We start from the raw sequence: 18,519 nt of genomic DNA, 5'->3' as shown, positions 1-18,519 counted from the left end.
TGTACTAAACAGAAGACTTAAAGTGATGGCCGTGCTTTGGAGTTTTAATATTCTCTTGAAACTCTCCTCCTGCTTCCAGCTCAGCCCTCTCCTCCTGCTACAGCCGAGTGTACCAAAGTCTCGCCAACCTCATCCGTTGGTCTGACCAAGTGATGCTGGAAGGCGTGAACTCAGAAGATAAAGAGATGGTGACAACTGTGAAGGGGGTCATCAAGGCCGTGCTGGATGGAGTAAAGGTATGTGTGGGTTCCCAGTGGTCCTCAGCAGGGACTTGGAGCTGTTTGTCTCACAAGAACTCGTTCCTAAACTCCTGAACGTCGGAGTGAACGTCTTCTGGTGTCTCTGCTGTTGGGTGCCACTCTGTCCCCCAGCTGTTTCTGTCTCTCTGGTACACATGCTCTTACAGCCATTTCACCTTTGGAGGGCTGGGCCCATAGTTAGAAAAGCTGCCAGAGGCAGTCAGCCTGTTCCGGGCCTTGTGCTAAATCTGCACTAAGTCTTTATACTACAGCTCTGGCTGTGCATGCCTGCCAGCTCGACAAAGTCCAATGGAAGCTGTTTTTGCATTGACTCTTAGCAAAACTCCCAGCATGTCAACTGCTACCTTTTCATATTCTAAGAACGTCTTAGTAGAAAAGCAGAATTGAGATGAGTTAGAAGTAAAACTGGAATCTTTGATGTAGTTTGTGAATTTACTACCCAGGGAAGTCAGAAATGGCATAATAGAAAATTATGAATCATTGTTAAGGTGGGAAGCAAAGTCCTTCTAAGGAAGGTTCTATGGTTCTGGAATTGGGGTCCAAGGGACAAACCCTAATTGAGAAAATAAGTCCCAGTGGATAAGGAGCAAGGCAGAATGTAGGGCAGGAAACAGGTGGGAGCCTGCAGGTCAGGACGAGGGCTGTAAGCGGTGAGCAGGTGTGGACCCTGCTGTTAGATGATGCTGTGTGATGTCATGGAAGGAGGGCTAGGCTGGAGCCTAGATTTCACTCCCGCATTCACCTCTATTTACCAGTCTGAACTGGAGCAATTTCCTCAAGTGCTCTGAACCTTAGTTAACTCATCTATAAAACACAGGCAGTTATGGCACCCTATATCATGGGGCATTAGTTCAGTTCTTTCAGTCGCTCAGTCTTGTCCGACTCTTTGTGACCCCATCAATCGCAGCCCGCCAGGCCTCCCTGTCCATCACAAACTCCCGGAGTTTACTCAAACTCATGCCCATCGAGTCGGTGATACCATCCAGCCATCTCATCCTCTGTCGTCCCCTTCTCCTCCTGCCCCCAATCCCTCCCAGCATCAGGGTCTTTTCCAATGAGTCAACTCTTCACATGAGGTGGCCAAAGTATTGGAGTTTCAGCTTCAGCATCAGTCCTTCCAATGACACCCAGGACTGATCTCCTTTAGGCTATAGGAAGGATTAAATTATTTAATGCATGTAAAGCTTTTAGAATTATGTCTGGCATACAAAGCACTCAGATCTTAGCTGCTGTCTAGTAGTAATTATGTGGTGCTAGAGGTGCACTTTGCAAATAGACCTCTTGGCTTGAAAAACTGTGTTCTTCTTCTTTCTAGACCCTCTTGTCCAAAATGGCAGCTGGGATACTCACCCTAGGTCCAAAGACTTCCTTCCCCATTCAGCTGTGCTACTAGACCCCTAAAAGCTGCCTCCTTCGACATATATTCCCCAGACGCTCTGGAGAGTAGAGTAAGGATCTCCCCGCCCCCGATGGATAGAAATGACAGACGGAAGGCTGAGAACGCATTGATTAACACCCCACGCTGCTCCAGAGTGAGCCGTGTGGACTGGGCTGATCCGGGCGGCTCCCTCTCTGTGTGAGCAGGGCCGCTCTGTCTTCGGGGGCTTCCTGAGCTCACTCAGAGGCGAGCGGGACTGGACGCCATCACAGCATCCTCTGAGAGTTCCCAATCTCTTCATCCCCGGAACAGTGAGGCCCTACACCATCAGCTTTGGCCATGAGACCTGCAGAGGCAGCCTGGGGTCGCTTTCCAGACGTGGCACCTGGCCACACATTCTCCCATGCGAGCCTCTGGTCACTCTCTGAGGTCAGCAGGACAGGTGAGACGTGACCGGGGCCACGCGTCCCTGTCGGGGTGCCTGTCACCTGTGCCTTGCCTTGCCTCTCCCTGTCCAGGCTTCTGGAAATGCTGTCACTGACAAGTGTTATTTCTCAGGTGACGTTGTTAAGGCTTCCTTCTACTGCATGATTGTAATGAGATGTTTAAAACAAGTCAGGACATCACAAATAGAGGAGTTTCCAGGCATTAAGCTTTGTGATGTTCCCAAGTGGATTTTCTTTGTGGTATCATTAACGTGCCACTGTCAGTTGAAAAGTTGTCTAAAAGAAAATTTATCAGGTTTTTTCAGATTGACCAGGATGAGAGAGGGGGAGGGAGCAAGAAAGAGACACCTGTTGATTATGAACCTCTCAGTGTCTGAACTTTTCCACAATTGTCCCTAAAATATTTTAAGCAGAGCAGAGATTCTCTCAGTGAGAATCTCGGGAAATTCACATTTGTTTCTTTTATTCAAGAAGCCATTAGAATCTCCTGTGTGCTGGGCAGTTGGTGGAATTAGGAAGATAGTGATAAAACTGGCACAGTCCCTGACCTGATGGAGTTTACAATCCAAAGGTGGAAAGGGCAACAGCCAAAGACCCATAATTGTATAATTAATTATAACAGGACTGGGGTTATGGAGGAAAATGAGCGCGAGGTCTTACTTGGGTCTTGAGGGACCTTCATTTTTCAGGGTGATCAGAGATGCTTCCCCAGGGATGCTCCCACGGGCAGGCTGAGGCCTATAGGATGAGCAGGAGCCGGCCTGCATCACTAGGGGATGTCTGTGGTTGGAGTCAGTCAAGACAGCAGGGATGATCCAGACCCCGTGGTGCTGGCGTTTGTTAAGGTCTGAGTTGTCATAACAGCTGACAATTGACTCCCCACTTAACTCAAAGGCCTTCACTTCCCATTTGCTGTAGGAACCACCTCCAGCCCAGGACTTGGCTGTTTGTTGGAGGGCTGAGTTTCTTGAGGTCAGACAGATACACAAGTTTGTCCTTCAAAACCAAGACCCCAGCTCTTCGTCATTTCGCCTTTCCATCATTCCTTCTCTCAGGTGTAGAGCTTCTTACCTGTCTCCCTGGACTCGACTCTACCTCTTTTCAGATCCTCTTGGATCTCCCTGCTGAGCCCTCCAGCTTCTTCTCCAAGAGCACACACACACACACACACACACACACACACATTTAGTTTTTTGATTGAGGGGAAAAAAAGCCTTCTTCTTGCACTGACCTGGGGGAAAAACTTTGGAATACCCACAGTTCTGTCCTTTAACAGTCACCAGCCAAAACTGTGCTTGTGTTCCAGACTCACCTTGAATAAGGTGAACATTTTGAAAGAAATATTTTCCTGACTGTATGAGCTAGGGGTAGATCTGGCTACAAGTAAATCCAAAATAATCCTGGCTTCAAGAGGTAGAACTTTATTTCTCCTTCATGTGTAAGAAGCCTAGCAATAGGCAATCCAAGGCCAGTGTGGCGTTTTCACAGACTGGCCAGGATGTGGTCTTCTATCCTGGTTTCCCATCATCATAACACACAGGTTCCACTTTGTGGTGCAGAATGACTGTTCAGTCTCCATCAGTTACAACTACTAGCAAGGAAGAAAAGAGAATAGGAAGTTGTCCCTTCTCCATTTGCCAGTACTTATTCCAAGCCCTCACAAGCTCTCACATTTTATTGGCCAGAACTTAGTCACGTGACTGAGTAAAATTCTGTTAACAAGGAAGCGCAGATACTGTGGGGCCCCTGGCTGTCTCTGCCACACTGACATTTAAGATCAGCCATCACTTTTATTCCTTGTTCAGCCTATTTTAAAATTTTTTATGATGACAAATTTTAGACATTTGCAAAAACAGAACAGTGTAATGAAGCCTCATCACAGAGCTTGCACAGTTGGCCAGTCGTTGCTTCCAGACCTCTTCCCGCTCCTCTGGATTATTTGGAAGTGAATCTGAGACATTCTAACATCCGTTCATCTGTAAATACCTTAGCACATAGCTTCAGAACAAGGCACACTTTCTGCGAAGGGCCAGATAGTAGATGTTCTAGGTTTATGGGGCTACGCTTGGTCTCTGCTGCATATTGGCCTGTTGCATAGTCTGTTTTTGTTTTAATTTCATTTTTTAAAACAAAGCTTTTTTACCTTGAGGGCCTTACAGAAGTGTCAGGGGAGTGTAATTTCCTCAGTTCTGTCTCATCACAACAAAAAGTTGAAGCGACAGACTTTGTTAAAGCCCTCAGTGCGTCACAGCTCTCGAATGGTGTTACAGCTCCGTGTTACAGCTGTTTTATTTAGAAAATAAAGGAAAATACATCCTCGAGGCATGAAGGCATGCCAACCCAAAAGACTGGAAGAGAGAGAGAGAGAAGGAAAAAGTGCATGGGTGCGCTCGAGGAAAACCCCCGCCCCCCAGACCTTTGGCTCCTCTTTTTATATGTTTTTTTTTTCATCCCCCCGGGCCTGCCCTATGTAAATTGGGCTAGCCAGGAACGCTGTTCTACCTGAGGTCCTCACTCTGGTCCCAGGACCTTCCTTTGTTCTATTTTCACGGGCTTCTCCCTTCCTTGTCTTTTAGCCACCGCCATTCTGGGCTCCTTTTTCCTATGCTAACTACCTAACAGAAGCAAGCCCTGTACTGGATTTGGCCTGGAGGGAGTAACTTGCTGATTCTAAACAGTTTGTTTTTCAATTTCAGATCCAAATAAATTCCACACACTGTTATTCATTAATAGTGTTTAAAATTCTCCCTTCTCTGTAGTTTTATCCTTGCAACTTCTTTGTGTGTGTGTGTGTGTGTGTGTATGTGTGTGTGTGTTTAAGGAAGGGTTGTTTCTCCTAAAAGTCTCCCATACTTTGGTTTTGCTGATTACATCTTTACAGTATTATTAACATGTTCCTCTGTCTCTTGGGGCTTCCCTGGTGGCTCAGATGGTAAAGAATCTGCCTGCAGTTCAGGAGACTTGGGTTAGATCCCTGGATCGGGCAGCTCACCTGGAGAAGGGAATGGCTACCCACTCCAGTATTCTTGCCTGGAGAATTCCATGGACAGGGGAGCCTGACGAGCTACAGTCCATAGGGTTGCAGAGTCAGACACGACTGGGCGACCAAACCTTCAGTTTTCTTTCTGTCCCTTGAATTTCCCAGAAAACTAGGCTGAATCAGATTCAAGTTTGTGTATTTAGAAGAATGTTTCCTGGGTGCTGCCTTGCACTTCCTTCTAGAAGCATCTTTCCCTTTTTGATGCTAATAGCCGTTGATGGTTATTGCTTCAATGGTTCATTCCCTGGGGTTGCTAAATGGCAGCATTCTAGTTCTTTCTGCCTTCCCTTCCTCATTCCTTAGCAGGAATACTTTGAGAGAGACCTCCCCTTGTTAGTCATGGTTACCCTGTGTTATAATTCCCAGGGAAGAGGCAGGATCAACGCTCAGTTCCTTTCTTTACTTATAGGTTATCAGAATGAGTGTTTCTTTGCATCCTTTAACATGACCCATGGATTGAGATTTTTAATGGAGCATTCTGAATGCAGGTGTATAAACACACTCTGTGTCCAGTCCATTGCACGTAGGACCCATAGTGATGTTCCCGTCCCGTCTTTGAGCAGTGACAGCTTCTTCAGATTGTTTCTTGAGTTCATTTTGATATGACCTCAGAAGTCTTTGATAGTTTTCTCACTTTGGGGTATGAAAAGATGTTCCAGGTTCATCTTGTAGTTACTTGGGTGTGAATGTGGTAATAACTTTATTGAGACATAATGCCTCCACCGTACACTTCACCCATTTAGAACGGACAACGTAGTGATTTTTTAGTACCTTCTCTGCATCGTGCAGCCATCTCCACACTTGATTTTAGACCATTTTCATAGCTTCAGAAAGGAACCCCATACCCTTTGTACTGTCCCCAGACCCTGCCCTTGTTCTCTCCATCCCCCCAGTGTTTGGTAACTGCTAGTCTACTTTCTGTCTCTGTACATTTGCCTCTTCTGGACACTCTACATGTATAAATGGACTCATGAACTATACTGTTTGACCTTTTGTGATTGGTTCTGTCACTTAGCATCATACTTTTGAAGTTCATCCATGCTGTGGCGTGTATCAGTACTTTATCTCTCTTTATTGCCAAACTATGCAAAAGACCCTGATGCTGGGAGGGATTGAGGGCAGGAAGAGAAGGGGACGACAGAGGATGAGATGGCTGGATGGTATCACCGACTCGATGGGCATGAGTTTGAGTAAACTCCAGGACTCGGTGATGGACAAGGAGGCCTGGCGTGCTGCGATTGATGGGGTCTCAAAGAGTTGGACATGACCGAGTGACTGAACTGAACGGAACTGATACTCCATTGCATGGATATACCACATATTATTTATTCATGGACGTGTGGACATCTCGGTTGTTTCTCCCTTTTGGCAGTTTTGGGTAACACTGCTGCTGCAAACACTCAGGTATAAGTTTTTGTTTGGGTTGTTGTTGTTGCTCAGTCGTGTCTGACTCTCTGTCTGGATATATGTTTTTATCTCTCTTGGGTATACACCTAAGACTGCAGGTGCTGGGCCATATAGTAACTCTGTGTTTGATCGTGTAACAGACCACCATACTGATCTCTAAAGCAGATCTACCATTGTATGTCACCACCAGCAAAACACGAGGGTTCCAGTTTCTCCGCGTCCTCACCAGCATGTGTCACCACTGGCTTCTTTGATACAACTACCTAGTGGGTGTGCAGCAGTACCTCACTGTGATTTTGATTTTCATTTCCCTGATGGCTGATGACGGTGAACATCTTTTCCTGTGCTTACTGGCCTGTAGAGAAATGTTTATTCAGATCTTTTGCTTATTTTAAAATTGTGTTATTTATCTTTTTTTTTATTATCATTATTGCTGAGTTGTAATCACCTAGTACATTTCTTCCCACCAACCTGGCATCAGCCAGATTCCTCAAGGGAGCTCTGGTCCCCTTTCTCAGGGAATGGTGTTCAGAGACCTCACTCCACAGTTCCTCATTGCTCCTGATTGACCACGTGCTTAGTTTTGTTTAAGAGAAAACATGTCCTGAGTTTATTCTGGTAGTTCCAGTTCACTTCCAGGATCACTGGAGTTTTAACTTAGCCTCATCAAGCTTATATCTTAATTTCCTTCCTCCCACCCTGAAAAATCCCAGTTTTCAAAAATATCAACGTAATGACACATTTGTCTTTTTCAGAATGCAAACACAGCAGTCTCAGAATAACAGCAACCTCCTCCATCAGCATAAGTATTAGAAATTATTAAAGATGTGTTAGAGTTATTTTTGACCTTCAGGTTATCCATCATTTTGCAGTTATTTGAATAGTTCTTCTTTGTGTGGCCACATGGCCACATGGTCCGTCCCATGTACCTTCTATTTGCGTACTTCCTGTGTGCAGTGTTCTTAGCATTCATTGCTTTTTACACAAGCAGAGAAGGAGAGGGTAGGGGAAAGAAGAAGACGACAGGGTATGTGTAGAAGGAAACTGCTGCATAGGAACTGTGTGGATGTACTTTCATAATTCAGAAAAGGCATCATGCTGCTATTTCAGGTTCACATACTCCAGGTTTGGGGGTGTTTTGTTGGTATGTTTTTTAAATTACAGGGTATCTTAAAGTAAGATAAGCCCTCCCCAGTCCACTTTCTGAGCAGTTCACCAAGTATTTTTCTAGTAGACCTGCTGACATGAAGCACTGCACTGAACATATACTGCTTTTTCCTTCTCACAGATGTTGGGTGTAGAAGGACTTCCTATCCAGCTAGAAGTTGTAGCAGCAGCAGCTCCTTTGGGGCCGTGATGTGTTCTGCTCAGTTACAGAGTCAGGGGAAGGGCTTTCAGTGATAGGGTAAGCTCGTTCAGGGCCTTTTTGGGGTGGCTCCTGAAAGCTTTATTGAAGACACAAGGGCTCAGTTCCTCAGTTACACCCCTTCCCCATGCCGGCCCGGCCCCGCCTCTGGGCTGGTGGAATCTGAGCTCTCCTCCAGCTGCCTTGTGTTGAAGCTGCTGTGAACTCCAGAAGCAGCCTTCAGGAGTCTCCCGCCAGCCCGCTGCCCGCGGGCACCTTGCCTACTCAGCACTCTGCCTTGTTCTGAGCACAGACGGGAAGGAAAACACTTCCTCTGTTCTGTTGCTGCCTCACCCCCACTTAGGATGGGGCCAAGGAAAGTCCCTTTTTGTCACCATGAAAGTCACACAGGGTCTGGACAGCCCTGTGATTGCATTATACCTCTGTAGTTACAGGAAGCTCCCCAGTGGCCTGCATCCAGCAGACAGGTCGCCGGTAGAGGGCTGTGTTGTGGCCGTACGCTCAGGGCCCAGCGGGGACAGAGGATAGATAGTGACAGGTCGGGACACGGCCTGAGCAGAGCAACAGGCCCCCGGCTGCAGAGGAGGGCACTCACCAGCTACAACATGTTTTCTTCCTGTGTGAGCCCCGAGGGCTTGGGCCTCCCCACACACAGCCTGCATGCCCACTGCCAAGCAGGGACCAAAAAGGCGAGAACAGATAGGAGTGTGTCTTACCTGAGCCCCGAACTGTGCTTTGACTGGACGAGGGTCATTTCAGATGGAAGCGTCTCTGTGATCACTTGGTATGAATAAAGTAAACATGGAAATGAAGTATTATGCATTTAGAAAGGGACTTTTCCAAATACCTTTCTGGCCTCTGAAAACTGCTTTTCTGTGAACTGGAAGTTGTCTGATGCACAGCCGCTGGCTGTGGACCCAGTCTCGGTCGTCTCAAAGTCTCTCCTAACCTGTGCGCAGGAGGACCGGAAAGTCTGACGTCCTCCCAGAAATCCGGCTTCAGTGGGGGGCGTAGCGCTCTCAGTGGGGTTGAGGGTGTTGGCACAGTCGCCAAGGATGCGCCCATTCTAAGGGCTCTCTTACTACCTGTGACCGTGAAGGCGTGCTGGCCAGCCAGTCTGGGCTGGAGGGCATGGTCACCATGCCCCTCACCTGCCGCTCTGGGCCTGGGCCTGGTGGGGTGGGGCCTGGGGGCATGGGCTCTGCCGTGGTCTGGAATGCGGGTGCACACTTGCATATGTGTGCTGTCTTCAGTGATTCTGTTGCTGTCGTTCATTAGTTGACTTATCACAGCTGCTTCTCCAGAAAGATGGCATTCTAATTATAGTCGCTCAGGAATTAGTGGAATGTTCTCCTGCCTCGGCAGATGCGAGTGTACACACTTCTCTGTCTTCCCTTGCTCACAAAGAGCATGAGCGTGAGTGTGGGGCTTCCAAGGACTCCCCCTGATGCCACGCCCACAGGGTAAACTGCCTCCCCCATCCCTCTGCAGGCGACAGGGTGCGGGGGGCAGCCTTCCTCTTCTGATTGCGTCAGCTCTTGGCTCTGTACCCCGTCTGTAATCACCAGCCAGGTAGCTGCTCCTTCAGCGTGTGGGGGTCATGTTTAACTTGTAGATGGTGGTAAACAGCCAAGGCTGACCTTCTCCTCCGGTCTCCCAGTCCTTGATTGTGGGCGACCGCCACTCTCCTCATCTCTCCAGGAACAGGCATCGACTGTGACAGAGTGGAGTGACACTGACTCCGCTTATATGGAGTATGCCTGTTTTCTCTTTTAATTGGTATTTCAGAATTACTGTATGTTCACTGTAGCAAATTAAGAAAAAGCAGAGAAGCAAAAGCAAGAAAATAAGAGGTGTTTCATAGTCATATTTTTTTCTATACATGTGTTCTTGGTTGTGTTTTGTTTCCAAAACATATTATGTATACACCAATGTACCATCTGGTGGGTTCTTTTCCACTTAACATTGTATTGTCTTTTCACACTATCATATATTCCTATTCTGAGTTTTCTTAATAGTAGTATAATGGCCCATTGTTTGATTCTATCATAATTTATATAATCAGTACCTAGTTCAGTTCAGTCACTCAGTCGTGTCCTACTCTTTGTGACCCCATGAACCGCAGCACGCCAGGCCTCCCTGTCCATCACCAACTCCCGGAGTTTACCCAAACTCATGTCCATTGAGTCAGTGATGCCATCCAACCATCTCATCCTCTGTCGTCCCCTTCTCCTTCTGCCCTCAATCTTTCCCAGCATCAGGGTCTTTTCAAATGAGTCAGCGCTTCGCATCAGGTGGCCAAAGTATTGGAGTTTCAGTTTAAACATCAGTCCTTCCAATGAACACCCAGGACTGATCTCCCTTAGGATGGACTGGTTGGATCTCCTTGCAGTCCAAGGGACTCTCAAGAGTCTTCTCCAACACCACAGTGCAAAAGCATCAATTCTTCGGCACTCAGCTTTCTTTATAGTCCAACTCTCACATCCATATATTACCACTGGAAAAACCATAGCCTTGACTAGACGGACCTTTGTTGACAAAGTAGTGTCTCCGCTTTTCAATATGCTATCTAGGTTGGTCATAACTTTCCTTCCAAGGAGTAAGCATCTTTTAATTTCATTGCTGCAATCACCATCTGCAGTGATTTTGGAGCCCTGAAAAATAAAGTCAGCCACTGTTTCCACTGTTTTCCCATCTATTTGCCATGAAGTGATGGGACCAGATGCCATGATCTTAGTTTTCTGAATGTTGAGCTTTAAGCCAACTTTTTCACTCTCCTCTTTCACTTTCATCAAGAGGCTCTTTAGTTCTTCACTTTCTGCCATAAGGGTGGTGTCATCTGCCTATCTGAGGTTATTGATATTTCTCCCAGCAATCCTGATTCCAGCTTGTGCTTCCTCCAGCCCAGTGTTTCTCATGATGTACTCTTCAGGTAAGTTAAATAAGCAGGGTGACAGCATACAGCCTTGACATACTCCTTTTCCTATTTGGAACCAGTCTGTTGTTCCATGTCCAGTTCTAACTGTTGCTTCCTGACCTGTATCAGTACCTAGTAGTGAATATTTAATTCTGGAATATTGACTAGTCTGATTTTATCTGTGACATAGAATGCTGCAGTGACCATTCTTTGTGGCTTAATTTTTTTACATGTCCATATTATTTTCCTTGGGTTAAATTGTTATAAAATGTATGCAGGTATTTAAGGCTTTGGATGTGAACTGACAAGTAGTCATCTTTTAGAAAGATTCCCCAAATCATTGCTTCCCTCCATCATGGAAGTCTGAAAGTTTCTGCTTTTATTACCATCAGAACTGGAGAACTTCCAATGATTATTGACCATTGGTTTTTACATTTGTGAATTTCTTTTTTTTTTGGTGTGTTCACTTTTTTCTAGTTTTTGTGTTTTTTCAAAGAACGCTTGTTCCATGAAGGAAGTTAATACCATGAAGGGCATTAACTCTTTGCCTTAGCATACTTGTTGAGGTTGCTGGGTAGGGCGTTTTGCGTTGGAGAGGCTTTGCAATCTGATCTAGGGGCACACTGCCATGTTGCCCCACTCTCTTCCATTGCCTTCTCCTCTGTAATTTTAGAAATAGTTGTTCATGGTGAAAGCCTGAACTTCTCATGTGACACAAGTAGGTCCTACCCAGGAGTGCATCAACAGGAGAATGGGTGAAGGAATTGTGGGTTTATCCATACACTGGAATACAACTCATCAACAGCAAGGATCACACAGAGACACAGCCATTTACACTGAGCAAAAGACGACGAATGAATGGAGACAGAGTGGATTAGTGGCTGTCAGGGACCACCTAAAGGTGCAGAGTTTCTTTTGGAAGTAATAAAGAGCCCAACACTGTGGACAGACTAAAAACCACTGGATTGCACGCTTTAAATGGCTGGATGTTATGGCATAAAGCTGTTCAGAAAAAGAAGATAGACACAAAAGAATACATACTGTGTGGTTCCACTTATATCAAGTTCTAGGCAGAAGTGATCCAAAAAACAGAAGTGAGAAAGTAGTCAGTTAGGGTGGGGCAGATGGACCAGAGAGAGTGGTGGAAACATTTTGTTCGGGGGTTTTTTTTTTAATTATTTATTTGACTCTGCTGGGTCTTAGTTGCCGCATGTGGGATCCAGTTCCCTGACCAGGGATCGGACCCTGGTCCCTTGCATTGGGAGCACAGAGTCTTAGCCACTAGACCACCAGGGAAGTCTCCCATTCTGTATTTTTTGAGTGGTTCTCATATATAGCCATCAAAACTCATCAAAGTCGGGGGAAATGCATTCTCATTGAAAGAAAACCAAGTAAACCCTAATTGCTTTTTTTTTTTCCTCCCATTAAAGAAACTTATTTTCTGAAGTCATTTCTCTGCTGGGTGATAAGCCCTGAACTTTCTGTCCAGTGATAAAGATCCCCACCCATCATCTCTGGGTACCCACAGATGCTGCACCCACAGACAGCTCACTCTGGGAAACCACCTTCCCCCAGACCACAGGCTTGATCATTAGCAGGCAGCGTCCTGGCTTCAGAGAATTCAGAGCAGGTCTTCCTCCACAAACCGACTGGGAGTCACTGCCAGGAGTTTGTGTGATGGATTTAGTCATTCTGAGACAGTGGGCTGGTCATTTCCCCTTTCCAAGAGGAAGTGTCTTTATGCATGAGAAACGTCTCTGCACGTTGTGGAGGTGTTTTGGGTGGGTAGGGCATGCTTTGGGAAGTCATGCAGATTACCTGAGTCAAACAGTGCTCACCCGTAGGGTGAGTGGGGACTCCAGGCGGTGGAGGGCAGACAGCTGGCCCACCTTGTCAGGACATTCAGCGTGAGGAGCTCTCCTCATGTCTCACCTCGTTTCTCTTGTGTGGGGTAGGAGCTGGTCAGACTAACCATCGAGAAGCAGGGGCATCCGTCTCCAACAAGCCCCGTGAAACCCAGCTCCCCAGCCTGCAAACCTGACAGGTGAGTGCTAACTAAACCCTCCAGGGATTGCGGTCTCGGTTGGTGGACACTTGAGAAAGAAGGGAGCCCCTGCCAGGCAGACCGTGCCCAGTGAGGCCCGTGGTCCCTTTTCAGTGACTTCTGGGTAAGAGCCCAGATCACCGTGAAGTGTGTGTAGCTCACACCTATCTTGAATGATTGTCTGGTCTCAAGATGGTCTTCTCTCAGGACACTGTGTGATGTGCAGAGTGACCCCACCTACACTCTTCTTGACCTGCTTCCTCCCATAATGAGAAACAACTTTGAAGGGTTGGGTTTTAGGGGTTTGGCTTGAGAGCATTACTGAGGGTGATGTGGACAGTTTAAGGCCTTGCAATAATTTCTACTCGCGCCCCTAGTGAAAAAAATAACACCTTCATTTAGTGGCATTTTTAAGCATCATGCAGTCCAGAGATCCCTCTCATAGATGAGACGAAAGTGCAGACTCAGGGACTGTGGCCAAGCTTCCATGGGTGATCAAACTGGACTTGGAACCCCATCTCTGCCATGGAGCCCAGGGCATAGTGTCAGCTTTGTGTCCTGGGCCCCTTGGATACTTCCCTGCCCCAGTCACATCCTGACACTCTCAGTCTCTGCGTTTGTCCTGGGGCCTTCTGTAACCCCGAGTTCTCCTCAACCCTCCAGCCAGTCTGAGCTCCCCCTGACGGATCGAGAGATGGAGATTCTAAACAAGACGACCGGCCTGTCACAGTCGACCGAGGGGCTCCCAGACTCTATGGACGAAGAGGTTGCACCCCCCAAGCCCCCCTTACCTGGTATTAGGGTGGTTGATAACAGGTACTTTTCTATTTTCCTAGCTCTCTCATGTCTTTATGTGGTAATTTCACAAACGGATGGTGCCAGCCAAAAAGATGGTGCCATTAGGGGAAGAACTTGCTCTTCAGGCATGTTGGTGGTTTGACCTTCCTTGGGACAGCTGTCTCCAGAGGACAGGAGTCTGGCCCGGTGCCGGCCCTTCGCCCTCCCCTGCCCCCTCGCCCTGAGAACTCCCAGCAGCTGCCTTTTAGCCCTAGCCAAGCAGAACCTGGTACCATTTGTCAGGAAAGGAAAAAGCAGGGGCTTTCAGATGCTAGGCTTTTGGCAGAAGGGGAGTGGGATGGGAGTTGAAAGTGCGGAAAGTAGGATCAGTGTCTAATAATGTAAGAATCCCACATCCCACACCCTAGCATCTGTATAAAGGATTTTTGTTCAGGTTGTCTGGTTTGATGGGGTTCCTTGCTCTGTTTCAGTCCTCCACCAGCACTGCCCCCGAAGAAGAGACAGTCGGCTCCATCCCCCACCCGCGTGGCCGTTGTGGCCCCCATGAGTCGAGCCACCAGCGGCTCCAGTTTGCCTGTTGGAATTAATAGGCAGGTAATTAGCCCCATCCAGAAAGGCAGAGGTCGGTTTCAGGTCTGGTGCATTGGTTCCTAAAACTGAAAGAGGCCCCGTGGTCTTCAGTCCCTGTCTTTGGTCACAGGGAGGAGCTCTCTCCCTGGGCAGCCCCCGTTCCTGAATGGTCCTTCCCTCCACAGGCCATGGTGGGGTTCCCTCCCAGGGTGGGGAGATGGGGCCCAGCCCAGGGCCTCCCTTGATCAGAGCACTCCGAGCGCCTGTAGAGGCCCCTTTTCTCAGAGGCGCCGTGTGCGTGGTGTTTATTGCCTGCAGCCAGTTTCTGCACATCCCAGTATTTCCTTTGCCAAGTATACGCACCAGCTCCCTCCCCTGGGCTCAGCCGCCACCCCCAGCAGTGACTTGGGCCTGTTCTCACTTTGCACACGAGGACTTTGACGTGGACTGTTACGCACAGAGACGGCTGTCGGGAGGCAGCCACTCGTACAGCGGTGAGTCTCCCCACCTGTCGCCCTGCAGCAGCATCGGCAAGCTCAGCAAGTCGGATGAGCAGCTGTCCTCTCTGGACAGGGACAGCGGGCAGTGCTCCCGGAACACAAGCTGTGAAACGCTAGGTGAGCCACGGGCATGCGAGTCACCACCGCCAGCTTTGCACTTCCCGGTGGCTCCTGTGAGGTCAGATGGTGAGGCCAGTCACTGGCTCTGTTGACCTTAAGTCACTCAGGATCTGAGCCATGGTGTCCTCTTCTGCAGAATGAGAATACCAGACACTGTCTCCGAAGGGGGTTGAAGGTTTATTGCAGTAACATTGTGAGACTGCAGAGACACGGCAACGGTCACTGTTATTACAGTTGGTCCGCCAGCGTGTCACTCAGCTCCCTTTGCTCAAGGGGGGCCCATGTGCTCAGAACTGTAAATGGAGGGGAGAGCCCCGGGCAGCTTCTGACAGAGGACAAAGGCGAGTGAGCAGTATGTGCTGACCTCAGGTGGTGGGGCCGGAGGAGGGTCTGCAGGCAGCTTGGCAGAAGGTGTACAGAGCACTGAACTGTTCATGTCCCGTGAACTAGACATTTCACTTCTGAGAGTTTGTGTCTTAGGAACACAGTCAGAGGTTTATAGGAGGATTTCTGTGTAGAGACATTAATCTCAGCATCATGAAGAGCCCTGGTAAACTGGGAACAACCTGACCACTCAGTGTAGGAAATCAGCAGACTCATGACATGCCCCCTTGGAGGAACAGTATGCAGCTGTGCTAAAAACCAGTGGACCAAGCCAGCACTGCTTGTGTGGTGTTTCCTCAGAGTTTAAAAAACAGAATCCAGGGGGAAAAAACTTTGCAGGGAATACATCTAGTGGTCAGCAGAAATTATAGTTAGGTTATGGGACTGTGGGTGATTTTTGTTTTCACCATAGGGTTTTTGGCCATGTTTTCTACAGTGGTCATGCATGTTTTTCTCTCTTAGGTAAAACTTTTAAAAATCTGGGAAAGTGTGAAGAATAGGCTACCTACCAGTCATACTCCCCTCCTGCTCTACTTTTATAAGCAGTAGAAAAGTGTAGCCTATAAAGTAAAGTGGGAGTCTCTGTGGATGAGATGTGTCCCATGAATAGGATGGGTCAGCGAAGAGGAGAGGGTCTTTCCTTTCTGTGGGGGGTCAGGGGCTCATAGTGTGCTTTCCCTGTTGTGTGGATGCAGATCATTACGATCCTGACTACGAGTTCCTTCAGCAAGACCTCTCCAATGCAGACCAGATACCTCAGCAAGTGGCCTGTAACCTCAGCCCGCTGCCGGAGTCCTTGGGGGAGTCTGGGTCTCCATTTCTTGGCCATCCTCTCCAGCTGCCTCTGGGCAGTTGTCCCCAGCCAGATGGGTCCTCGGCCCCCGGGCAGCAGACGGACGTGCCGCCGGCCCTGCCTGAGAAGAAGCGCAGGAGTGCGGCCTCCCAGACCTTGGACAGCTCTGGCTGCAGGGCATCCTACGAGCGACACCCCTCGCAGTACGACAACATCTCCGAGGACGACTTGCAGAACCCAGCCTCCGTCCAGTCCGTCCCCTTCACGCCCTTTGCTGCTATTCTTCCCTTTCAGCAAGGAGGTTCCTCAGCCTCTGTCGACTTTATGGGTGATTTCACTGTTTCTGAATCAACGGGTGACCCAGAAAAACCGCCGCCTCTCCCCGAGAAGAAAAACAAACACAGTAAGCTTTTGTTATGCTATTGTGGGGTCGTGCCTTTTGTGCCCTAAAATGGTGTTGCGTTTATTGAAACAGTAGATCAGAGTCAAACCAGTGGCCTCATCGTTTCATGAAAGGCAGACCCACACATACAGGGACACTTACGGGAGCCTTGTGTTGTCAGTACCGGGGGTCGTCCTTCAAGCCTGGTGAGCTGACCTCTCCTCATGGTCTCAGCAGAACCGCAGGCCTGGTCTCCAGAGTGTTTGGCCTTTCACGTGGCAGTCAGCTGACCTGGCCTGAACATGTGGTGACTGAGAGGAACAGGGACCGCAGCCTCAGGACAGCATCACAGCAGCGTCGGGGCAAAGCAGGGCAGACACCACCCCAGGGCCTTTCTGAGGCTCCTGACAGTGCACGGGAGCTGTTAGAGAGAACCCCCTGGCCCCACTCTGTCTTCTGTTCACAGACCCTGAAGTATCATGTGATGACTTGAGTCTGGGGTTGCTGGTTGGACCAGAGGCTCTGATACATGATGTGATCAGGGCCTGGGGGTAGAGCCGAACTTTGGGGCTTTGTATTCTGAGCATTTCCCAAGTGTGAATTGGCCATCCAGTTCCCAAGCAGCATTGTGCGGAATTTGCTTTTCTGCTCACTCCCTGACTGCTCCACGTGGCCCGACTCTCTGCCCACCCTCTCCCCACGTCACCTGCAGGGTTCTGCCTTGTTTTCCATGGGCAGACTGGCTGCCACTGTCTCTCTGTGTGCGGCCGCGTCAGCCCACCACCCAGGATGCCCTGGCCTCGGTGGGAGCGTCCTGCAGGGGACTGCTGTGACCTGGCTGTGGAACCCACGCTCCAACCCCAGATGAGCATGTGTTCTCAGCCCGTGCCCAGAAGGGGTGACCGCCCTGGATGCCCCCAGCTCGGGTAGTGGCCTCAGTGTGAAGGGAGAGCTCGCTTCGTGGGGCTGAGGGTGTCATTCCTGTCTGTCATGGAAGTTCCCTCACGGGAAGCTGGGGGCATGGAGGGAGCTACAGACAGCGGCGCCAAGGGCATTTCCTTCTGTGCCTCTCCAGGTGTCCTGAAAGGCTGACTGGTTTAGCTCTCCAGTTAAGCCAACTTTCTGGTTATCTGAAAACACAGAAGACCCCCCTGCAAACTTGTCTTTGCCGTGGTCTTAATGTTTGAACCCAGGGTGCTTGTGGTGCCGAGCTGTGACTAAGGGGGACACCCCCACTCCAGACCAACATGGCTGTGTCCCCCCGGGACCCGGGGCTCCTCTGCTTCGGATCCGGCCTGCGTTCCTCTCTGGCCCCATCACCCCTTCGCTCCCTCCCAGGGCATGCATGGTCACACTAAGTAGGTCAGTACTTACTCCTGATGGGGCGTCTCAGGGCATAGAAGCACCTTACCTGCCAAGCACACGTATGTACAGAGGCCGCAGACACCGGAGCTCCTGCCACCGTCTGGAGGAGGGGAGGGTGGGAGTGTCCGGTCCACTCCAGTAGATCGGGGTTACTGAGAGGGCTTCTGCTCTGGTCCAGCCCTCCGCTGCTTCATAAGGCCCCCAGGTTCAGTCAGCTCCAGCAGTCACTTCATCAGGACCCACCAGGGTCTTCAGGAAGGCCTGGCTCTGAGATGGGGCTGGTCCCTCACCACGGGAAGTCAAAAGTGAAGTCTATTCTGATGCACCTGCGTGAGGAGAGGCAGTGTGGTCCACACGGACCCCCCTCCCGCCACGTGAGGTAAGAGTGCGGTCCACACAGACGCCCCGCGTGACGAGAGAGGGTGCAGTCCACACGGACGCCCCCGCGTGAGGAGAAGGGGTGCGGTCCACATGGACGCCCCGCGTGAGGAGACAGTGCGGTCCACACGGACGCCCCCGCGTGAAGAGAGGGAGTGCGGTCCACACAGACGCCCCGCGTGAGGAGAGGGAGTGCAGTCCACGCGGACGCCCACGCGTGAGGAGAGGGGGTGCAGGGGGTGCGGTCCACACGGACGCCCCCGCGTGAGGAGAGAGCGCGGTCCACACGGACGCCCCTGCGTGAGGAGAGAGCGCGGTCCACACGGACGCCCCCCGCATGAGGAGAGGGAGTGCAGTCCACACGGACACCC

General features: G+C 49.5%; 1 protein-coding gene across 16 annotated transcripts in view; it reads left to right on the top strand.

Moving 5' to 3' along the window:
- RAPGEF1 (Rap guanine nucleotide exchange factor 1) overlaps positions 1 to 18,519 on the top strand; it is a 134,554-nt gene that overhangs the window by 78,894 nt on the left and 37,141 nt on the right. For all 16 annotated transcript variants that reach the window (XM_043469905.1, XM_043469903.1, XM_043469896.1 and 13 more), the window contains 6 exons: positions 80 to 236; positions 12,770 to 12,858; positions 13,522 to 13,674; positions 14,127 to 14,250; positions 14,660 to 14,843; positions 15,926 to 16,426. In XM_043469905.1, coding sequence (XP_043325840.1) covers positions 80 to 236; positions 12,770 to 12,858; positions 13,522 to 13,674; positions 14,127 to 14,250; positions 14,660 to 14,843; positions 15,926 to 16,426 — 1,208 coding nt within the window. The remainder of the gene's footprint in view (positions 1 to 79; positions 237 to 12,769; positions 12,859 to 13,521; positions 13,675 to 14,126; positions 14,251 to 14,659; positions 14,844 to 15,925; positions 16,427 to 18,519) is intronic.

The sequence above is a fragment of the Cervus canadensis genome, chromosome 5 (genome assembly GCF_019320065.1).
Source record: "Cervus canadensis isolate Bull #8, Minnesota chromosome 5, ASM1932006v1, whole genome shotgun sequence".
NCBI classification, from domain to species: Eukaryota; Metazoa; Chordata; class Mammalia; order Artiodactyla; family Cervidae; genus Cervus; species Cervus canadensis.
This window is presented reverse-complemented; position numbering and strand designations above follow the sequence as displayed.